We start from the raw sequence: 21,460 nt of genomic DNA, 5'->3' as shown, positions 1-21,460 counted from the left end.
TTGTGTGTGTGTGACAGGAGCATGTAGGTGTCTTTTGACAACTTCAGAAGTTGAAGAACAGAATGTCCCATGCGCAATGGGCTGTCCCTCTGAGAAAGGCAGTGTGCAGGTCTTCTAAGGGACGATTTGTTTTCATAACATAGCCACCAAACCCATGATAAAAACTCTAAAGGCAAGGGAAAGGATCCCAAGCTCGTAATTCATATTTATGTATATGCAAATTTTGAGGAAACCAGTAAGATAAATTATTCTTACAGTAATGTGTACAGTATTAGGATTCCGTATCCTATAATGTTCCTCACATGCTCTGAAAGGGAAGGTGGAAGGAAAGAGACTGGGCTCCGCTTGTGGGAAGATGAGCAAGCAGCACGGTTGTGTCCCCTTCCCTGTTGTGTGAACACTCACTAGAACTGCTCCTGGAAGTGCATGGCACAGTCAGGATCTGGATGTTTTGGGTAATCTTGCACAGGTCTCCACCTAGGTTTTGAAACTGAATAACATTGGAGCATTTTACTGATACAGAGAGTGTGCGTGCAGAGTAGTGGCTGCATGAACAGTCCCAGAGAACAGACCATTTTCACAGCATTTCTGTTCAGTTATGTTCTGTTTGGTTATGTAATGAAAGCGTGTTGCTGTTTTTTGTTGTTACTGTTCTTTGACTTTGGGATCATCAACATGATCGTGCAGTTCTTTGATGTCTGGGCACTTGTGCGTGACCATGTGAAGGGGTAGGCTAGGAGCACCCCTGACCTGGAGTTAAGACCTTGTCCGTGGGGAAGAGCTGCTGCACCAGGGTTCGTGGGGAGTTAGGAGGAGCCAGCTCCGCACTGCGTTATGTGACTAATACAGCGTTTCAGGGATTGACTGATGACTTCTCGAAGGGCCTTAGCATGCAGTTAGCGAAAGGGGGTTGTTGATAGTCCTCAGCTTTACTGCCTTCTTTGGTAATTGATTAAGAACAGCAGAAATGAGAAGAATAATATTTGGGCTTTTCTTATTATAAAAATAATACAGGCTTATTGAGAAATTTTCAGAAAATGATTATAAAGTTAATTTTCTCAACATGCCTTTCTGACCCCCTATTTCTAGGAATAATTACTGTGAATAGTGCAGTGGATAATTTGAACAGTTTGTGGTCATGGATGTGCAAAGTTGCCTTTTCTCCAGTCTCTGTTTATTGAATGCTAGCCTAATTCAGGCACTGTTTTAAGTTCTAGGATTATGACAGTGTTGAAAACTGACAAAAATCTCTGCCCTTACAAAGCTGACATTCTAGTGGGTAACAGACAATAAGTTACCAAATTCAGAAGGTTGGGTAGTTACAGGGAATGTATGCATTTGTGTGTGCCAGCTTTGACCTTGTAAAGGTGGCAGAATCCGTCTGTGTCACACTGCCTTTTTTCCAGTCAATAAATAAATCAGGAATGTACATTCATGTCAAAACATGAAAATCTCCGTCATTTGGTAGGACGGACCCGGTTTGTTTTTTTTTTTCTGTAAGTAAATGTGTTACCTCCTATAAATCCATTTTCTTTTTTCCTAGAGTGAAGTAAATGAGTTTTTTTGTTAGCTTGAATAGATAAACTTTTGAGGTATAGATGATAATGCCAAATGTCCACTAAGAATATTTATTCTATTTAATTACACAGACCTATTTAAAATTGCATATTTATATAATCACTTGCATAAATAATACAAATAGGAAGTAATGTCTTCTTTCTCCACTCTGATAGTTTGTGAAACAGGTTTATTAAAACTTTGCATATACATCTTCAGTGCTCATTTCTGCAACATACTCAAAGTTTCCACTATTCTTTCTCAATTTTGACATGGTGCTAACATTGAAACGTATATCCTAAGTATATCCCAACTGTGATTACATGAAGACACTTTTCTTCATTTGTCAATTACCTCTGTTTCAGGTTTCAGGTTTGTTGTAACCCTTTTTTGGATTTATGAAATCAACTTAGTTTGTCTGTCTCCTCCATTAGAATGTTAAGTTCTGTGACACTCGATGTTACTCACCTTAGACTCTCAGCACCCGAAGCTTTAGACGCTAAGTGCATATTGCCTGGATGGATGGATGAAGAAATTGGTCTTTAAGAGGCTGGTTTACAATGACATTCATTTTTTCAAGCTGTGGGAGCGCAGCCCAGAAATAATGGTTAATATCTGTGTTAAAATTCTTTGCTGCTTTTCTCATCCGTTCTTTCAGGTGACCTCTGTTAGCACCAAAATAGCGATGGTTGTGATCATTCACAAGATCACATCATTCATCAACAGTATGTGGGATTTCTAAATAAGGAGAATATGCCTCAGCTTTTGTAGTCACGCTCCGTGGCTTTTCAAAGGTGGAAGTCAGAAACATCTTCTTTCTCTGAATCTTTGGTTGTTGGTAATGCCATGTGCATTTTATTTATTTTTTTTTTCAGCTTTTTTATTTTTTATTATAACATGGAACTACTCTTAAAAGCTTCTAAGTAAAAATATATCTTTTAAATTATATTTTAAAATGAAGCCAAAGTTTCTTTTTAATCAGTGACACTGTAGCTTTGATGAAATACATGTAAGAATATCTAGCTCTGCTGCTATGCAGTTCTACAAAATTACAAAAACTCTTATTTTTTAGAATTAAATAAAGAAAACAATTTATAAGTACTGTCTGTCTTCCAGGTACATGATCTCATGTAATATTCACAATACTTCTAGTATCATTATGAAAGTGAAAGTGTTAGTCCCTCAGTCATGTCCAACTCTTTGCAACCCATGGACTGTAGCCCATCAGGCTTCTCTATCCATGGGAATCTCCAGGCAGGAATACTGGAGTGGGTTGCCATCTCCTTCTCCAAGCCATGTGCATTTTAGATGTACGTTTGCTGTGTACATTGTAGAGCTCAGTAATTGTTTTTATAATAGTGGGAAAAGTACGGATGAGTCGTTAGAAATTATTGCTTTGTCTTCCCCCTTTCAGAAGGCACAGGACTACGGCTATGACCAGTCGATGATGGCCCGCTTCCACAAGCTCCTGGAGGAGAGTGTGGAGCACAACATGATTGGCAGGCTGCCTGTCTTACAGCTCACCATCCAGTACAGGATGCACCCGGACATATGCCTCTTTCCTTCTAGTTATATTTATGATGGAATCTTGAGAACAAATAGGTGGGTTCTTCTCATTGCATGTTAGCTTGTTTTATTTGTAGGTTTGGCTGCTTAGGAAGAATAGCTCTTTTACAGTGCTCTTAAGTCTTGTTATTAAAAACATAAAGGTTTAATAATTTAAATTATAAAAGTCATGTTGATTGTAGCAAATGCAGATAAATGAAAAGGGGGATAAAACCAACCCCCCTATTTATACTACCCAGAAATAATCACTAGTAACAGTATATTTACTTCCAGTCCTTGTACTATGCACATCTTTTTTTTTTTTTTTCCTTTTTCTCTTTTGGGAAAAAAGAATCATACCATGCTTTACCTACTATTTTATACTTTGCTTTTTTCATGTACTGTATTAGTAATTTTCCAGTCATAATTGTTATATTTTAAATACATAGATTATTCTCCCTAGCACTAGAATAGAAATAAAATTCACTTTCTTTTAGTGTATTGAAATTTTATTTTTTTAAAGACAAGTCCTTCTTGTCCCCTTTTCCCTAGCTCTCTCCCTGCCACATACACACAGAAAAATGGTAGTAATAATTTTAAAAAATGTTTCTGACTTGACTTGTGTTCTAAATGCTGCTGCTCTTTTATAGAGGGACAGAGACCAGTCGGTGTTCATCTGACTGGCCATTTCAACCCTACCTCGTGTTTGATGTTGGAGATGGCTTAGAAAGACGGGATAATGAGTATGTTCTCTTATACTTCAGTCTTCACTGATGGTGTCAGAATTTTTATATTGTTTTTGTTTATATTTAAGTTCAAAATACTTTTCATACAAATCTCTCTGCCTAGTGCCAGGGCACAATCATTTTCTTTTAGCTGGATTGATAAATTCATCTTTTTAATCATAAAATTACTGATATCTTTATGTATTTCAGTCTTTCAGTTTTTCTTTCTTAATTGTATTAGTCGGGATTATATTACCTAACATGTGATAAGCACTTAAGTAGATCCATGCTGAACTCACTGCTGTTGCTGCTAAGTCAGTTGTGAGTAAAATAGACGTGGCCCCAGTGCAAGGCTATTGTGGTCTAACACGAGGCAGACATTAACCAGGCCATTACTGTGGTGATTGATTATTCCAGTTGGGTAAAATATTGGGAAGGAGAAATACAAACACAGTTGAATTAAGGTGTGAGGCAGAGGGTGGATGATACTTTGAGCATGTTGGATTGTGTGAATCGATCGGGTGGTCTGTGAATGCTAGTGCATGATCCACTTGGCCTGTGGTGGGGAATGAGAAAAGTGATACATCTGAAGCTCTTTTCTCAGTGTTGGGAAGATAATAAATCTGTAATAGGAGCTCTTCATTAGTCATGTCTTCATTATTATAAATACCTTTGTTCTCACTGTGGCTATCCCTGTTTTAACAAATGAAGAAGCTGGTGTCTAAACTTATTTGACTCCAAGCTCTTTTCTGTCATACAGCTTCATGTTTCACTGGGCAGTTATTCTGTTTATTCATACGTACAGTGTTAATAATGGTCATTATAACAGCCTCTTTGAATCACTTCTGACTGAATAAAGATAAAGCCTCCCAATCTACCCTTTACTGTAATAGAAACAAAGTGGAACTTAACAATTGGACTGCTATTAGTTTTGATGTCTTGTATTTTTTTTTTTCATCTTATTTAGCTCATATGTAAATGTTCAAGAGATAAAACTGGTAATGGAACTAATTAAACTTATTAAAGACAAACGAAGGGACGTTACTTTCCGAAACATTGGCATAATAACCCATTACAAGGCTCAGAAGACAATGATTCAGAAGGATTTGGACAAAGAGTTTGATAGAAAAGGGTGAGGCATCTGTATTTTTATGGCTCTTTCCAGTTTCTCTGTTGAATTAAAAAGAAGAAAGAGGGGATGGAAGGAGAGAAGAAAATGAAACTTATGACCCTGGGGCAGGGTCATAGACCCTGGTAACATAGAACAAGGAGACCAGGACACTGGCTCCACAGACTTGTGCTGAGAAGGGAGTGAGGTTACACTTGTAGCACCTGTAGACGGAGTGCCTGCTGCCTTTTCGAAGGTCTTCACCATTACACTTGACAGTGGAATTGACTAAGAAACTCTCCAGACCTTTCCATTTAGTTGGATGACTTGTTAATCTAAATTCTAATTGTAGCAAGATATACATAGTCACATTTTCACTTAGAAAAAATTATTTAAACCTTTTAGTGCCTTCATGTATAGGGTGAAGATCGTGTCTTTGTCTCCTTTTACCTCAACAGTAAAATTAAAAATTAAATATTGGAAATCCAGTAACTCCGTTCTGCACCTCGAAACACACAAACTACCAAAATTGACACTAGGGAAAAACCAGAAACATTGGATAGATCTATTAAATGTAAACAGATTGAGTTAGTAATCAAACACTTACCAACAGAGAACAAAGCCAGGACCAGGCTTCTCTGGTAAATTTATCAAACATTAAGATTTAACACCAGTCTTTCTGCAAATGCTTTCGAAAAATAGAAGGGAAGACTACTCATTTTATGGGGCCACTATTATCTTGATACCAGAGCCATGGAGACATCACCAGAAAACAGAACTACAGACTAATATATCCTTTATGAATGTGGATGCAAAAATTCTCAACAAAATAATGGCAGCTGAATGCAGTAGCATATTAAAAAGATTATAGACCAGGATCAAGTGGAATTTATCTCAGGAATGCAAGGTTGGTTCAATATATGATAGTCAGTCAGTGTTCTGTACCATAATTAAAGGGAAACCCCACGTGGCTGTGATCATCTGAATAGATTTCATTTATTTGAGTGAAAGCATTTTAGTGCAACAACAACCTTTCATGATAAAAATACTCAACAAATTTAGGAGTAGAGGGGAACTTCCTTAGGCTAATAAAAGACATCTATGAAAAACCCATAGCTCAAAAACCATACTTGATGGTAAGATGAAAACTTTCCCTATATGATCAGGAAGGATAGGATGTCTGCTCTCACTGCTTTTGTGCAGCATTGTATTAGAAATTCTGTGCAGAGCAGTTAAGTAAGAAAAGGAAATGCAATATTTGTGCAAACTGCTAGTCCTTATAAACAAGTTCAGCAGAGTTGTAGGATACAAGATCAGTATGCAGAAATCAGTTGTATTCAGCAGCCACGAGAAATGTGAAAAAAATTTTTTTAAATTCCATTTACGGTAGCATCATAAAGAACAAAATACTTAGGAATAAATATAACCAAAGAAATAAAAGCTCCTACACTAAGTACAAAAAGTTGTTGAAAGACATTGAAGAACTCCAAAATAAGTGGAGATAGTCCATGTTCATGGATTGGAAGACTTACTAAGATGGCACCTTTCCCCACGCTGATCTACAGGTTCGTTATCTCCATCAAAATTAAAACTACAGTTTTGGAAAAGCTTACTGCAAAGTTCATGTGGAAGTGTAAGGTACTCTTCAAACAACTTGACAGAACAGTGTCCGGGGGCTCACACTTTTTCAAAATTTACTACAAAACTGTCAACATTGTGGTACTGTCATCCGGGTAGACATATAGACTAATAGAAGTGAGATTCCAGAAATAAATCCTTACGTTTGTGCCCAGTTGATTTTTCAAGAAGGGTGCCAAGACCATTCAGTGCAGAAAGAACAGTTTTTTCAACAAATGGTGCTGGAATTAGTATAAGGTATCCTCCTGCACAGAGTGAATATTGCCCCGTGTCACACTGTATATAGTAATTAACTCGAATTAGAGCCCTGAGTCTTCAGAGACAAAATTATAAAATGTGTAAGGAAACAAAAGTAAATTCATATGATCTCAGATTAGGCAACAGTCTTGGGTGTGATATCCAAGCACAAGTAACCAGAGGAAAATTAAATTGGTCTTCATAAAAATGAAAAGCCTTTGTTTCAGACAACACTATCAAAGAGTGAAAAGACAACCCACAGAATGGGAGAAAGTACTTGCAAATTATTCATCTGATGAGTTACATCCAGAATATAAAGAACTCATACAACTTGATAATAAAATGACAGTCTTATTTTGTTGAAAAATGTGAATAGCATTTTTCAAAAAATAAAAATCCAACAGGCACACTGAAAGGTATTCCACATCATATATCATTAGGGAAATGCAAATCAGAACTACAATTAGATAACCAAACCATTTCATATCCACCACGATGACAGTCATTGAAAAAACAGGCATTAACAAATTTTGGCAAGGATGTGGAGAAATTGAAACAATACATTGCTGGTGAGAAGACAGAATGGTAAACCATTGTGGAAAAGTTTGGCAGTTCCTCGTAAAACTTAGTTACCACATGACCAGCAGTTTCATTCCTGGATACATACCTGCTTTGGGGAAATGTTCACAGGAAAGTTTGTACAGGAATGTTCATAGCAACATTATTCATGATAGTTAGAAAGCAAAGACAACGCAAACTTCGAAAAATTGTATATGGGTAAATTGTGTATTTGTACAAGCAACCAAGCAGTTGTAGAAGGAATGAAGTAGTGGGATACTTTGTGACACATGTGAACCTTGGAAAACATTGTGCTAAGTGAAAGAAACCTGACACAGAAGGTCACATGCTCTGTAACTTCATTTACATGCGAGCTATGTCCCATGTAGAAAAGTCCATAAAGATAGAACATAGATGAGTGGTTGCCAGGGCCTGGCGGGGAGGAAATTAAGAGACTGATGGCTAATGGGCACAGGGCTTCTCCACTGGGAATAGACATGCTTTAATAACTGTTTTTCAGTAAATATGTTTCTCTTTAATAGGGCAGCAGAAGTCGATACCGTGGATGCCTTCCAGGGGCGTCAGAAAGACTGTGTTATTGTTACATGCGTCAGAGCAAATGCCACACAAGGCTCAATTGGGTGGGTAACTGTCATCCTTGAGTTTTTGCTTTGTTTATAATCCAGAAGTAGGTCTATTTTTAATCACTCTTAGAGTACCATCATTTGCTCAATTATATAAAAAATTACATAACGTCATGAAGTTTTTTTTTAAGTTATGTAGTTGGTCCACTGTTAGGTCTGCTTTTCTTGGTTCCTTGTGTCCATGTCACAGAGTGAATCTTTTTTCACTTGAGAAAATTAGATGATTGAATCCAATATATTTTGCAGGGGCATGTTCCTCTCCACAGTATGTGTCATAATTGATCTACTGTCATATTTTTAGGATGTTTTAAGATTTAAAAATCACAGCATTAAAATTTCTAATATCTAAGTCACGATAGGAAATAGGTGCATCACTTTGAAGGAAAGCTCCAGACATCGTTTGTTTATTGTTTTTGATGAGAATTGCCCTATGCCAGGTCCCCTGTGTTGACAGAAGGGGTGCAAAAGCATTGTGATTTTAAAGCAGAAGGAGCCAAGAAAAGCTGTCAGAAATATCGCCTGTGTCTCACATACACTGATACATGGCCTAGTCATTCCATACAAAGAAGTAACTTTTTTTTTTCTTCTTCTATTGCTTAGATTTCTGGCAAGTTTGCAGAGATTGAATGTCACCATCACACGAGCCAAGTACAGCCTCTTCATCCTCGGACACTTGAGAACCCTAGTGGTAGGTACATTCTAGAGGATCAGGGATCTCAAAAGGTTGCCCCTTATTACTCATACTGGGTTGAGGTTTTGTTTTTATCTTTCATCAAAATGGAAATGATTTCGAGGTCACAAACAATAGAGTTCCTCTTACCCCTCATCCCCACCTTGTTAGTCCCCCAGCAGCTTCTTCATGGGAGCTTTTAGGCACCCAGACTGTTCTTATCTTAGCCCAGGACCCAAGTAATCACAGTGTGCTCTCAAGAGGACCTTTAAGAAATTTTTTCTACATCGTGGGATTGGTCAGCCCTTAGTAAACTTAGTTAATGTGGTCTCAGCTCAGCCTAATGCCAGAGAGAGTGGGAGTTTGCAGGTGTGTGTATGGATCTTCACTTCTGTCCTGACACTTTGAGCCGCACCACTTGCTGCTTCCCTTGAGAGATGAGTGCCATCAGAGTCCTCTGTCAGAGCAGATGCTCCTCCAGAAGGGTCAGGTTCCTCTTGTGGTCCACAGACAGTATAGCGTAGTTGGATGAACCACAGCTGGATAAACGTGTATTTGCTGCGTTGTCTCATTTAGGGGTAATAACTCAGTTTCTCTAATTTTAACAGTCTTTGGTTTATCTTAGCAGAAGTGCTAACTTAGTTCAGTTCAGTCGCTCAGTCGTGTCCAACTTTTGTGCCACCCCATGGACTGCAGCACACCAGGCCTCCCTGTCCATCACCAACTCCTGGAGCTTACTCAAACTCATGTCCATTGAGTCGGTGATGCCATCCAACCATCTCATCCTCTGTCATCCCCTTCTCCTCCCGCCTTCAATCTTTCCCAGCATCAGGGTCTTTTCAAATGTCAGCTCTCTGCATCAGGTGGTCAAAGTATTGAAGTTTTAGTTTCAGCATCAGTCCTTCCAATGAACACTTGGACTGATCTCCTTTAGGATTTGACTGGTTGGATCTTCTTGCAGTCCAAGAGACTCTTAAGAGTCTTCTCCAACACCACAGTTCAAAAGCATCAACTCTTCAGCACTCAGGTTTCTTTATAGTCTGACTCTCACACCTATACATGACTACTGGAAAAACCATAGCCTTGACTAGATGGACCTTTGTTAGTAAAATAATGTCTCTGCTTTTTAATATGTTGTCTAGGTGGGTCATAACTTTCCTGACAACTTAGTGAAGTGAAGCGAAAGTTGCTTAGTCATATCTGCCTCTTTGCAACTCCGTGGACTGCACCGTCCATGAAATTCTCTAGGCAAGAATACTGGAGTGGGTTACCCGTTCCCTTCTCCAGGTGCTCTTCCCAACCCAGGGCTTGAACCCAGGCCTCCCGCATTACAGGTGGATTCTGCACCAGCTGAGCCCCAAGGGAAGCCAACTTAGTATTTCCCCCTATTTTGTCTAGTTCCACCAGAGGGCGTTCAAATACAATCTCCTCCTTCAGCTCTTCCCTAGGTCTGTGGTCTGCAGCTTTCGTTGTTTGGTACCTCCTTGAAATAATTTTTAAAAGCTGCATATCCTCCATTTTAAGTTGATACTGAGAATCTTTTATCAGAAGGATTGATAAAGGTTTTGTTTATAATATGTTGTAAATACTGACATTTTAAAATAAGGCTAATAAAAATAAATCTATTATGTCACTCTTTTAAGTGTATCCAGTGGGGTAGAGACCATTGTTATTCCCTCTGCTGTTTAAAATTGAATTGTCATCTGTACTGTTCAGGATATAATTCAGTGGGTATAATGAATATGTTTTCATAATTAAAAGGCTGTTAATATGACTTTTAGGCTTTTCTGCCACAAAAAAAGTTTACAATATAAATTGAACTTTTAAGGAGTTGTTTTTCATAACTGTTTGGGTAAACTGTGAAAATTGTACTTTTTTGGTAACTTCCTATTGTTCAGTCACTAAGTCATGTCTGACTCTTTGTAACCCAATGAACTGTAGCACCCAAGGCTTCCCTGTCCTTCACTGTCTCTGGGACTTTGCTCAAACTCATGTCCATTGAGTCAGTGACGCCATCTAACCCATTTCATCCTCTGCCGCCCCCTCTCCTCTTGCCCTCAATCTTTCCCAGCATCAGGGTCTTTTCTAATGAGTAGGATCTTTTCCAAGGAGTTGGCTCTTCACATCAAGTGGTCAAAATATTGGAGCTTCAGCCTCAGCATCAGTCCTTCCAGTGAATATTCAGGTTGATTTCCTTTAGGATTGACTGGTTGGATCTCCTTGCAGTCCAAGGGACTCTCAAGCGTCTTCTCCACACCACAGTGCAAAAGCATCAATTCTTTGGTGCATCAGTTCTTCTTTATGGTCCAACTCTCACATCTGTACATGACTACTGGAAAAACCAGAGCTTTGAGTGTACAGACCTCTGTTGGCAAAGTGTTGTCTCTGCTTTTTAATATGCTATCCAGGTTTGTCATAGCTTTTTCCTTCGAAGGTGCAAGCATCTTTTAATTTCATGGCTGTAGTCACTGTCTGCAGTGATTTTGGAACCCAAGAAAATAACATCTGTCACTGTTTCTACTTTTTCCCCATCTGTTTGCCATGAAGTGGTAGAACTGGATGCCATGATCTTAGTATTTTGAATGTTAAACTTTAAGCCAGCCTTTTCACTCTCCGGGCTTCTCTCATCACTCAGCTGGTAAAGAATCTGCCTGCAATGCAGGAGACCCCAGTTCAATTCCTCGGTCAGAAAGATCCCCTGGAGAAGGGATAGGCTACCCACTCCAATATTCTTGGGCTTCCTTTGTGGCTCAGCTGGTAAAGAATCTGCCTGCAATTCGGGAGACCTGGGTTTGATCCCTGGGTTGGGAAGATCCCCTGAAGAAGGGAAAGGCCACCCACTCCAATATTCTGGCCTGGAGAATTCCATGGACTATACAGTCCATGGGGTTGCAGAGTTGGACATGACTGAGCAACTCACTTTTCACTGTCTTCTTTCACCCTCCTCAAGAGGCTCTTTCTGCCATTAGAGTGATATCATCTGCATATCTGAGGCTGTTGATATTTCTCCTGCCAGTCTTGATTCCAGCTTGTGAGTCATCCAGCCCGACATTTCACATGATATACTCTCCATATAAGTTATATAACCAGGGTACAGTATACAGCCTTAATGCACTCCTTTCTGAATTTTGAGCCAGTCTCTTGTTCCATGTCTGGTTCTAACTGTTGCTTCTTGCCCTGCATATAGGTTTCTCAGGAGACAGGTAAGGCGGTCTGCTATTCCCATCTCTATTTACCGTAGTTTGTTGTGATCCACACAGTTAAAGGCTTTAGCAAATCTATAGTGAATCGTTCAGTTCAGTCGCTCAGTTGTGTCCGACTCTTTGCGACTCCATGAATCGCAGCACGCCAGGCCTCCCTGTCCATCACCAACTCCCAGAGTTCACTCAGACTCACGTCCATCGAGTCAGTGATGCCATCCAGCCATCTCATCCTCTGTCGTCCCCTTCTCCTCCTGCCTCCAACCCCTCCCAGCATCAGAGTCTTTTCCAATGAATCAACTCTTCGCATGAGGTGGCCAAAGTACTGGAGTTTCAGCTTTAGCATCATTCCTTCCAAAGAAATCCCAGGGCTGATCTCCTTCAGAATGGACTGGTTGGATCTCCTTGCAGTCCAAGGGACTCTCAAGAGTCTTCTCCAACACTACAGTTCAAAAGCATCAATTCTTCGGCACTCAGCTTTCTTCACAGTCCAACTCTCACATCCATACATGACCACTGGAAAAACCATAGCCTTGACTAGACGAACCTTTGTTGGCAAAGTAATGTCTCTGCTTTTCAATATGCTATCTAGGTTGGTCATAACTTTTCTTCCAAGGAGTAAGCGTCTTTTAATTTCATGGCTGCAGTCACCATCTGCAGTGATTTTGGAGCCCAGAAAAATAAACTCTGACACTGTTTCCATTGTTTCCCCATCTATTTGCCATGAAGTGATGGGACCAGATGCCATGATCTTCGTTTTCTGAATGTTGAGCTTTAAGCCAACTGTTTCACTCTCCTCTTTCACTTTCATCAAGAGGCTTTTTAGTTCCTCTTCCCTTTCTGCCATAAGGGTGGTGTCATCTGCATATCTGAGGTGATTGATATTTCTCCTGGCAATCTTGATTCCAGCTTGTGCTTCCTCCAGCCCAGCGTTTCTCATGATGTACTCTGCATAGAAGTTAAATAAGCAGGGTGACGATATACAGCCTTGATGTACTCCTTTTCCTATTTGGAACCAGTCTGTTGTTCCATGTCCAGTTGTAACTGTTGCTTCCTGACCTGCATATAGGTTTCTCAAGAGGCAGGTCAGGTGGTCTGGTATTGCCATCTCTTGAAGAATTTTCCACAGTTTATTGTGATCCACACAGTCAAAGGCTTTGGCATTGTCAATAAAGCAGAAATAGATGTTTTTTCTGGAACTCTCTTGCTTTTTCCATGATCCAGCGGATGTTGGCAATTTGATCTCTGGTTCCTCTGCCTTTTCTAAAACCAGCTTGAACATCTGGAAGTTCACGGTTCATGTATTGCTGAAGCCTGGCTTGGAGAATTTTGAGCATTACTTTATTAGCGTGTGAGATGAGTGCAATTGTGTAATAGTTTGAGCATTCTTTGGCATTGCCTTTTTTTGGGATTGGAATGAACACTGACTTTTTCCAGTCCTGTGGCCACTGCTGAGTTTTCCAAATGTGCTGGCATATTGAGTGGAGCACTTTCACAGCATCATCTTGCAGGATTTGAAATAGCTCCACTGGAATGCCATCACCTCCACTAGCTTTGTTCGTAGTGATGCTTCCTAAGGCTCACTTAACTTCACATTCCAGGATGTCTGGCTCTAGGTGAGTGATCACACCATCGTGATTATCTTGGGTCGTGAAGATCTTTTTTGTACAGTTCTCCTGTGTATTCTTGCCACCTCTTCTTAATATCTTCTGCTTCTGTTAGGTCCATACCATTTCTGTCCTTTATCGAGCCTATCTTTGCATGAAATGTTCCCTTGGTATCTCTAATTTTCTTGGAGAGATCTCTAGTCTTTCCCATTCTGTTGTTTTCCTCTATTTCTTTGCATTGATCAGTGAGGAAGGCTTTCTTATCTCTTGCTGTTCTTTGGAACTCTGCATTCTCATGCTTATATCTTTCCTTTTCTCCTTTGCTTTTCGCTGCTTTTCTTTTCACAGGTATTTGAAGGCCTCCTTAGACAGCCATTTTGCTTTTTTGCATTTCTTTTCCATGGGGATGGTCTTGATCCCTGTCTCCTGTACAATGTCACGAATCTCCGTCCATAGTTCATCAGGCACTCTATCAGATCTAGGCCCTTAAATCTATTTCTCACTTCCACTGTAAAATCATAAGGGATTTGATTTAGGTCATATCTAAGTGGTCTAGTGATTTTACCTACTTTCTTCAATTTCAGTCTGAATTTGGCAATAAGGAGTTCATGATCTGAGCCACAGTCAGCTTCTGGTCTTGTTTTTGCTGACTGTATAGAGCTTCTTCATCCTTGGCTGCAAAGAATATAATCAGTCTGATTTCGTTGTTGACCATCTGGTGACGTCCATGTGTAGAGTCTTCACTCTCAGTGAATTCACTCGGAGTGAATCTATAGTTACTTCACAATAAAGGTGGTTTTTTAACTTTTTCTTTTGTACTGGAGGACAGCCGATTTAACAGGCAATGTGGTGATAGTGTCAGGTGAACAGCAAAGGGACCCAGCCATTCATATACATGTAAATTAAGATTTTTGTAAAAGTTCTTTTTCCTGTGACCATAAGGATCAAAGTGTTTAACAATTGATATCTTATCAGTTGAAGAACATATTTACAGTGATTATTTTTATACAGTTAAATTCTGATCATATTCAAACCTGAAAAGTCAATGTTTGCAGAGCTGTGTGTCTTAGGTGCTTGGATTACCGAAGCCTTCGTGGGCACCCCTGTGTTCACCGCAGGTGATTGTACCTGCCCCAGCAGCTTGCTCTGCAGTCAGCCTGGGGACGGGTGAGAATGTGGTGGTGACTGGGAAGGGTGGAGTGGAAGGGCAGGAAAGCCCCAGGAGGGGACGTGGGAAAGCTGAAGTTTGAAAGCTAAAGTTTGGAAATAGATTCCCAGAGAACGCCCCCACATCCCTCCCCCACCAAGGGCATCTCTGTGAGCCCCCAGAGTCACACACATGCAAATTTGCAGAGCGCTGCTGTCCCACTCTGGGAAGCTAGAGAAACTCAGAAGAAAAGCTCCCAGTCTGACTTTTGGACTTTCTCGTCCAGTTTACGGGTTTCTTCCTGGGCTTCTCCCCTGCCCCCTTTTTGGTTTTCAGCCCAGTTCCCCTTATGGGAGTGGAGTGCAGACTCATAGCGCTCCCTCAGACCTGTTCCTGTGACCTAGGGCTTGGGTTAGAGACCATGTTTAGGTGCCTCAGACTCAGCAAACCCACAGCAAGGCCACCTGCTTTCCAGGTTGGAGTGCTGGCACTTTGTCATATAAGAGGTCTGTGGGAAGGTTTCAGGCAAGAGCCAGGACTTGTTCTTTTTAAAAATGGTTTGACCAAAAGGCAAGAGCTTGTAGTCACCCAGCTGTGAATTTCTCCAGGATCGCACACCCTGCAGTCAGAAATGATGACATGTGGAAACAGAGTGCGTTTCAAAGTCATTTAAATAAAATAACCATTCATGTCTTCCAGTTGAGGGAGCAGACTCATAGAGGTCAAGTGACTTGAGCATGGTCACACAGCAAATAAATACTATGGCTTCCCTGGTGGCTCAGCTGGTAAAGATTCTGCCTGGAATGTGGGAGACTTGGGTTTGATCCCTGGGTTGGGAAGATACCCTGGAGAAGGAAATGTCTACCCACTCCAGTATTCTGGCCTGGAGAATTCCGTGGACTGTATATGTATAGTCCATGGGATCGCAGAGAGTCTGACACGGCTGAGCAACTTTCACTAACTCTATACCCCCAGCCACCTATAGTACAGGAGCCCACAGGAGGGTTGTTGCTCAGTCACTAAGTTGTATATGGCTCTTTGGTAGCCATCCTTTTTCTTCTCTTTCCTTTGTCAAAAAGTCTTCATCGTTTTTCCCTCCACTATACTCTCTCTTCTAAGGAAGCCCAAGTTTTGATGCTTGTAAATAAGCAGTTTATTCCCTCTCTTCCTTTTAGAGGAAGAGAGGAGAGATGCATGAGTTGGATTTTCTTTCACCTTCTTTAGATGTGCTTTTCATAACTTAAAGCTCTTCTAGAAGAGATAGAAAGTTTCATGATATCTTTAGAATAGTATCTCAGTGGATTAAGATGGTTCGGCCTGATGGAGTTTGGGAAGCCTTTGGGAATTTGGTGACAGCTATGGACCTGTTTGTAGAACAGTCAACATGCACTCAAAAGTTAGAGCTTGCTGAAACTGAGCCTTCCTGCCGTCTTCCCGGAGGCAAGCAGCATCAGAGGAACCTCAGTGGGATGACGGAGCCCTCCTACAACTGCGTCATCCAGGACACTAACCCCAGTCACGTGTGGTAGCAGAGAGCTTGAAATGTGGCTGGTGCGACTGAGGAAGTGAACTTCTAATTAACAAATTCAGATGGCTGCACAAGGCTCCTGACAGCAGACAGAATTGCATGACAGCTAATTCACCCACATGGCTTGAGTAACAGTGACAGAAGGGCAGAAGTCTTTCTTAGAGCTGTGCTGAGTGCTGTTTTGTAGCAGCGTGTTTTATCGTTCTGTATGCATCTTATTTTTTCTTTTGGCTTTGTCAAGTAATGGATTCTTGAGAATCCGTTCATGAGGGTATACTTAAACTATTTGTTCCCAAGCACGTGAGTGTTTTTTGGGGATGTAATTTTCTTCCTTCTCTTTGTCTCAAGGAAAATAGACATTGGTATCACCTGATTCAAGATGCACAGAAACGTGGCGCCATTATTAAGACTTGTGACAAGAACTACAGACACGATGCAATGAAGATCCTGAAGCTCAAACCATTGCTTCAAAGGAGCCTTACTCACCCTCCTGCTGTCGCTCCAGAGGCATCCAGACCCCAGGGTGGCCTACCCAGCAGCAAGCAAGATGGTGAACTCAGCAAGACATCTTTTGCTTCTTCCCTATACCACTCACCCTCTGACTCCAAAGAAGCCACAGTCACTGAGGCTGCAAAGGATCCCGAAAGGCCACCCAATCAGGACTGGCTTCGGGACCCAAGACTGCTGCGGAGGATGGGCTTGGCCTTGGATGCCCAAGGAATAAGCCTCAGGGAGCCGCAGCCCTTGAGCCCCCAGCATTCCGGAGCAGCACCTCCTTTGGGCGCCCCAGGCTGCCCTGGGAGTCCCCAGGAGCCAGGCACCATCAGGCAGCAGGGAGTCACCCTGAACAACCACACGCCTCACATGCAGTGTGACTCTCCAGTTGCTAGTACTGACACTTCCACAAGCAAAAAGAAGTGTGACCAGGAAGAGGGGGTGCTCAGCCACAGGAGAGAAACCAGGTCCTTGAGTGTAGGGGATCAGGAGTGGTGGGCTAGCTCCCACGCAAAGAGGAACTCAGACTGGGATGAGAGGGTCCTGGAGGAGGACAGCTGCTCAAAGAAGAGACGGGTTTTATAGTACGGCCGAACAGCAGAGGCTGTCAGCCACGACCATTGCTGCAGACCTCTGATGACTGACTAACAGGCTTGTCCAGATACGACTGCTTTTTTCCTTATAGGAGTTTGTTGTTGGAAAACAAAACGTATTATAATACATGGGCCTCTTGGTCCTTTCTGTCAGTTGCAGAAGCTTTCAGAGGACATTTGTGCATCAGTAATTATGTCTTTGAAGTAGGAGGCTTGCAGTGTTGATCTCTCGTTCTTGTAGAAAAGGAGGTCAGCCTGGAGAGGTTGTAGAAGTTGGAATGTATATTTGTATAGCAAATAACAAAATCCTTTTAAAATTTAATCTGGTAGATGGCTTTTCTTTCCCCTGCTTAAAATGTTAATCATTTTCAATAGAACAAACCTTATATTAAAAAAAAAAATGTGAGGAGGGCAGGTCCTTTAAACCATTGTTATGACAAAACAGATGTTTAACAGCCCAGGTAGTCTGGCAAGGAGCTGAGTTTAGTGCTGCTGAGTCAGAGGTCTCTAGTTCTATTTTTTAAAAGCAGCTAGAGTCTTCTGGGGAGAAGGCAATGGCACCCTACTCTAGTACTGTTGCCCGGAAAATCCCATGGATGGAGGAGCCTGGTGGGCTGCAGTCCATGGGGTCGGTAAGAGTCAGACACGACTGAGTGACTTCACTTTCACTTTCCACTTTCATGCATTGGAGAAGGAAATGGCAACCCACTCCAGAGTTCTTGCCTGGAGAATCCCAGGGACAGAGAAGCCTGATAGGCTGCAGTCCATGGGATCGCACAGAGTCGCACACGACTGAAGCGACTTGGCGGCGGCAGCAGCAGCAGAGTCTTCTGGGGGAAACTTGGGAAGCAGAAAGTTCAGTTAGTTAAGTTGCGCTGATGACCTTTGTAGACCAGGCACCCTGACACAGGATAGTGCATTTCTGTGATGAGTTCATCTTCTAGTAGTGAGCACATAGTTCTCCAGCTTAAATTCTCATTCTTCTTGAATTAGGAGAATATGAAAGTATAGTTCTTGACATGTCATTCAGATGCCCCCAGTGTATTATGAGTTTTCTGCAACTCATGGGTTAGAAATCCAGCGGTTGCCAAGTGCAAGATCAGTGCCGAGGTGTCTTGTGTGAAAGCGTGCATTTCTTGGGTTGAGCCAGAAAACGGGGTGTTCACCATCTTCCCAAGGGGTTCCTGGGGACTTGAGACAATATTTTAGACAGGAAAGAGACAGCCTTTAAAAAGAGCAGGCTGGAAGAGCAGCACGGATACTTGGGATTTCAGAAGCAAGGAAAGAGTTGACAGATTTCCTCTTGTGTCTGGAGACCATTGTCACTGATGCAGATGCAGCGCTGTTGCGGGACATCTGGTTAGAGGGCTTGTGCTTCTGTGAAAGCAAGTGGCTGTAGTGGGTGGAGGTCTGGAGACTTGGGCATGGGCAGGGCTGCCTGATTGCAAAGCCTGGCTTTCCCTGCACACAGTGGTGCTGAGGTCTCACAAACGCAAGCGTGTGTTAACAGTCGACCTGCGTTTGAACCCGTGGTTGGTTGTGTACACCGTGCAGCACCCCAGCTACTCGGGGGTAGAGAGCACATCCCTGAGTGTGAACGTGCACCCTCTGAAGTGTCTCTGCTCTTCTGCTTTTTAAGCAGAAAGGGCTTTGTGTTCGTCAGAAATTGTCCTGAAGCAGGTTATTAAGAGCTTTAAAAGAGCGTTTGGTTGCCAAAGGTTTAAACACTCTACTTCTCTGTTCCCCTTGTCCCTCTCACTGCTATCTAGACCTCTGCTGATGGGCGTGGATATTCCCTGTCACCTGGGGAGCATGCGCTCTGTCCCCAGAGTCAGCCCCTGTTCCCCCGTCACGGAGGTGGGCCGAGCCCTACTTGGGGCCAGGGCTTTGTAAGCTTCCTGCCTGGCCTTTGGCAAGAAAGCTCTTTGTTGCTGTGTTTATTTTCCTCCTGTCTTGGTAGAATGCTTGATTTAGCAGACAGTTGTAGTGATCACGGTTTAGAGAGTCTAGAAGGTGTTAGCTTATAGAAGAGGTGTGATGGACACTGCTGGGCCAGGAGCTTTCCCCATGCTGCTCACACAACATGAATTTAAGGCAGGGTCTGTTGCCTGTTCCCACATGTCATGCCCACCTTTTGGTTCACCACTCACCTAGTCTGGGAATGCAAGAAGTAGCACATCAGAACACCTAACGAGCACGTGTGTCCTGACAGTCCCTCCCAGCAGAAGTGGTCATACCGGACATTGCATTGGAAACGCACCGTGGTTCCAGTTGGCGTACTTTATGTATCTGCACAAAGCACTTCATGTGTACCGTGTGGCCTTTCTTGATGTAGCTGTCACAGCAGTGTTGTTGATGGGCGGTTAATCTGCAGGTGAAAAATAATAGCTGTTTGTTTTGTCCTTGCCATGGCATTATAAGAAAGTGCCCTGTCTTCTTTCAGTCTTAATTCTTTCAACATGAAAATATTCTACTTAAAATCTTATTTTGTTTCTTTGTATATGATTTGCCTTGAAATTACTGTGGACAGTTTATTTAGTTCTGTTTTCATGTATTATCAGGAGCAGATTTGATAAGTACATGTGAATAACCTCCTGTAAATGAGTTTTATAACAAAATTGTACTAAACTATTTTCTAAAGTCAGTTGTGCAGATTTATAGTTTTCTTTGCTGTAGTTTTCTTTCTATGCCCTGAATTCCTAGCCAGGATTTGGCAAACAATAGCCCTGTTGTCTCTGTTAAGATCTGAATATTGAGGAAATGGCAGAATTAAAAGCAGAAACAAGAAAGCTGACGCATGTTAGGAGTTATTGAATGGAGATTCAAGGGACTTCCAGGTAACTCGCTTAGTCTGCCATTGGATTGATGTTTTCATCCAGTCTGCACCCACAGTGCTCCTAGCTTCTCACCTCTTCTTGGAATCTTACCCACAAGGTAGTGAGTGAGGTACGTGTGGCCAACTGTGGTGTCAGTTACCCGTTGAGATTTGGTCCAGAAACACACGCTTACCTCCAGGCTGAGCTTGGGAGAGCAGAGCAGATGAACAAGGACCCACAGAAGGAGCTGCGGGAGCCCCAATGGCGGGGCTGGAGGCAGATGGCCAGGCCGGGGGTAAGCGCTGGTGGTTACAAAGGAGAGCACGTTCTCCAAAAGCAGTGGCTTCAGGAAGGACAGTTGGACATGCTGAGCTCCACCAGGATGTGGGCCCCGCCAGCCTCCCTGGGCCTCCCACTCATCCGGGATGGAGGCACCCACCACCCGTGAGGGTAAAGGGACGACCTCGAGGGGAGTCCTGGGGCAAGGTGACGTTGCCAGGAGACCTGATGAGAGGCGGGCGCTCTGTGACGGCCGTTTTATCCATGCAGTTGGTTCCTGCAGCAGCTGCCATGGGGGGTTTAAAATCTCTCTGACCAATACAACTGGCTTTCACCATTTATTGTTTGAGGAATAAATAATTCAAAAAGGAAACTAAAATTTAGCTTCAATTTAAAGTAGAATTTACAGCGTTGCACAGTACCATGAAGGCAGTTTCTGTACACAAAGGATCCCTCAGTAACTCTTAAAGGACTTGAGTTATTGTCACCCTGTGCTACTGGACAGGAGGTGTTTGCCAAGTCACACTGCGTAAACGGTGTCCACAGGTGGACGGTGCCCTGACCCACAGGAACTCCGACCCACGGGAGCTGTCTCTGTGTTCCCTCCTCCCTCCAGCTTGGGCCAGCTCTGCTTGTGGCCGCTGTAGCCTTTGTTCTCAAGCAATGTTGCAAATCGAATTGTTGGTACTTTTCAGCCTGGGAGGTGTACCTGGGAGTCACCCAGAGAACTTTAAAAATTCCCTCTCCTGGGCTGTCCCCTAGAATTGCTAATTCCTTGTGTCTGGGAGAAAGTACTTGCTGCCTTTAAAAAAAAAAAAAAAGCTTAAAAGTTGAACTCACTGCAAGGTGATTGCAATGAGCGGCCAGCCTTGAGGCCTGGCTCCTCGCGTCAGCCCTGGGGCCCATCAGGGTCCAGTCTGTCTTCTTCAGTATCTCGTCCCCTACAGGGGCTCTGGAGGGGGTGCGGCCCACCCCCAGAAGCCATCTGGGCAGGCATCCTTTTGTTGAGATTCCCAAGGGCACCGCAGTGGGACTGGGGAAGGAGAGCCAGGAACAGCTCAGTCAGGGGTTGGGGGGTCCTGATGCCATAGAGAGCAGGAGTTAGAAGCCTGC

At 42.5% G+C, this 21,460-nt stretch overlaps 1 protein-coding gene across 7 annotated transcripts in view; it reads left to right on the top strand.

Moving 5' to 3' along the window:
* The window catches only part of SETX (senataxin), a 91,540-nt gene extending 71,644 nt beyond the window's left edge, over positions 1-19,896 (top strand). For 6 of the 7 annotated variants that reach the window (XM_061433932.1, XM_061433933.1, XM_061433935.1 and 3 more), the window contains 6 exons: positions 2,972-3,159; positions 3,753-3,845; positions 4,795-4,959; positions 7,911-8,009; positions 8,613-8,700; positions 16,513-19,896. In XM_061433932.1, coding sequence (XP_061289916.1) covers positions 2,972-3,159; positions 3,753-3,845; positions 4,795-4,959; positions 7,911-8,009; positions 8,613-8,700; positions 16,513-17,244 — 1,365 coding nt within the window. In that variant the 3' untranslated portion in view covers positions 17,245-19,896. Of the gene's footprint in view, positions 1-2,971; positions 3,160-3,752; positions 3,846-4,794; positions 4,960-7,910; positions 8,010-8,612; positions 8,701-9,824; positions 10,503-16,512 lie in introns of those variants that run through there. The other variant, XM_061433936.1, reaches the window with a different exon arrangement.
* The last annotated feature ends 1,564 nt before the right edge of the window (positions 19,897-21,460 follow it).

The sequence above is a fragment of the Bos javanicus genome, chromosome 11 (genome assembly GCF_032452875.1).
Source record: "Bos javanicus breed banteng chromosome 11, ARS-OSU_banteng_1.0, whole genome shotgun sequence".
Lineage (NCBI taxonomy): Eukaryota > Metazoa > Chordata > Mammalia > Artiodactyla > Bovidae > Bos > Bos javanicus.
The sequence above is the reverse complement of the archived record's forward strand: the minus strand, read 5'-3'. Positions and strand labels throughout refer to the sequence as shown.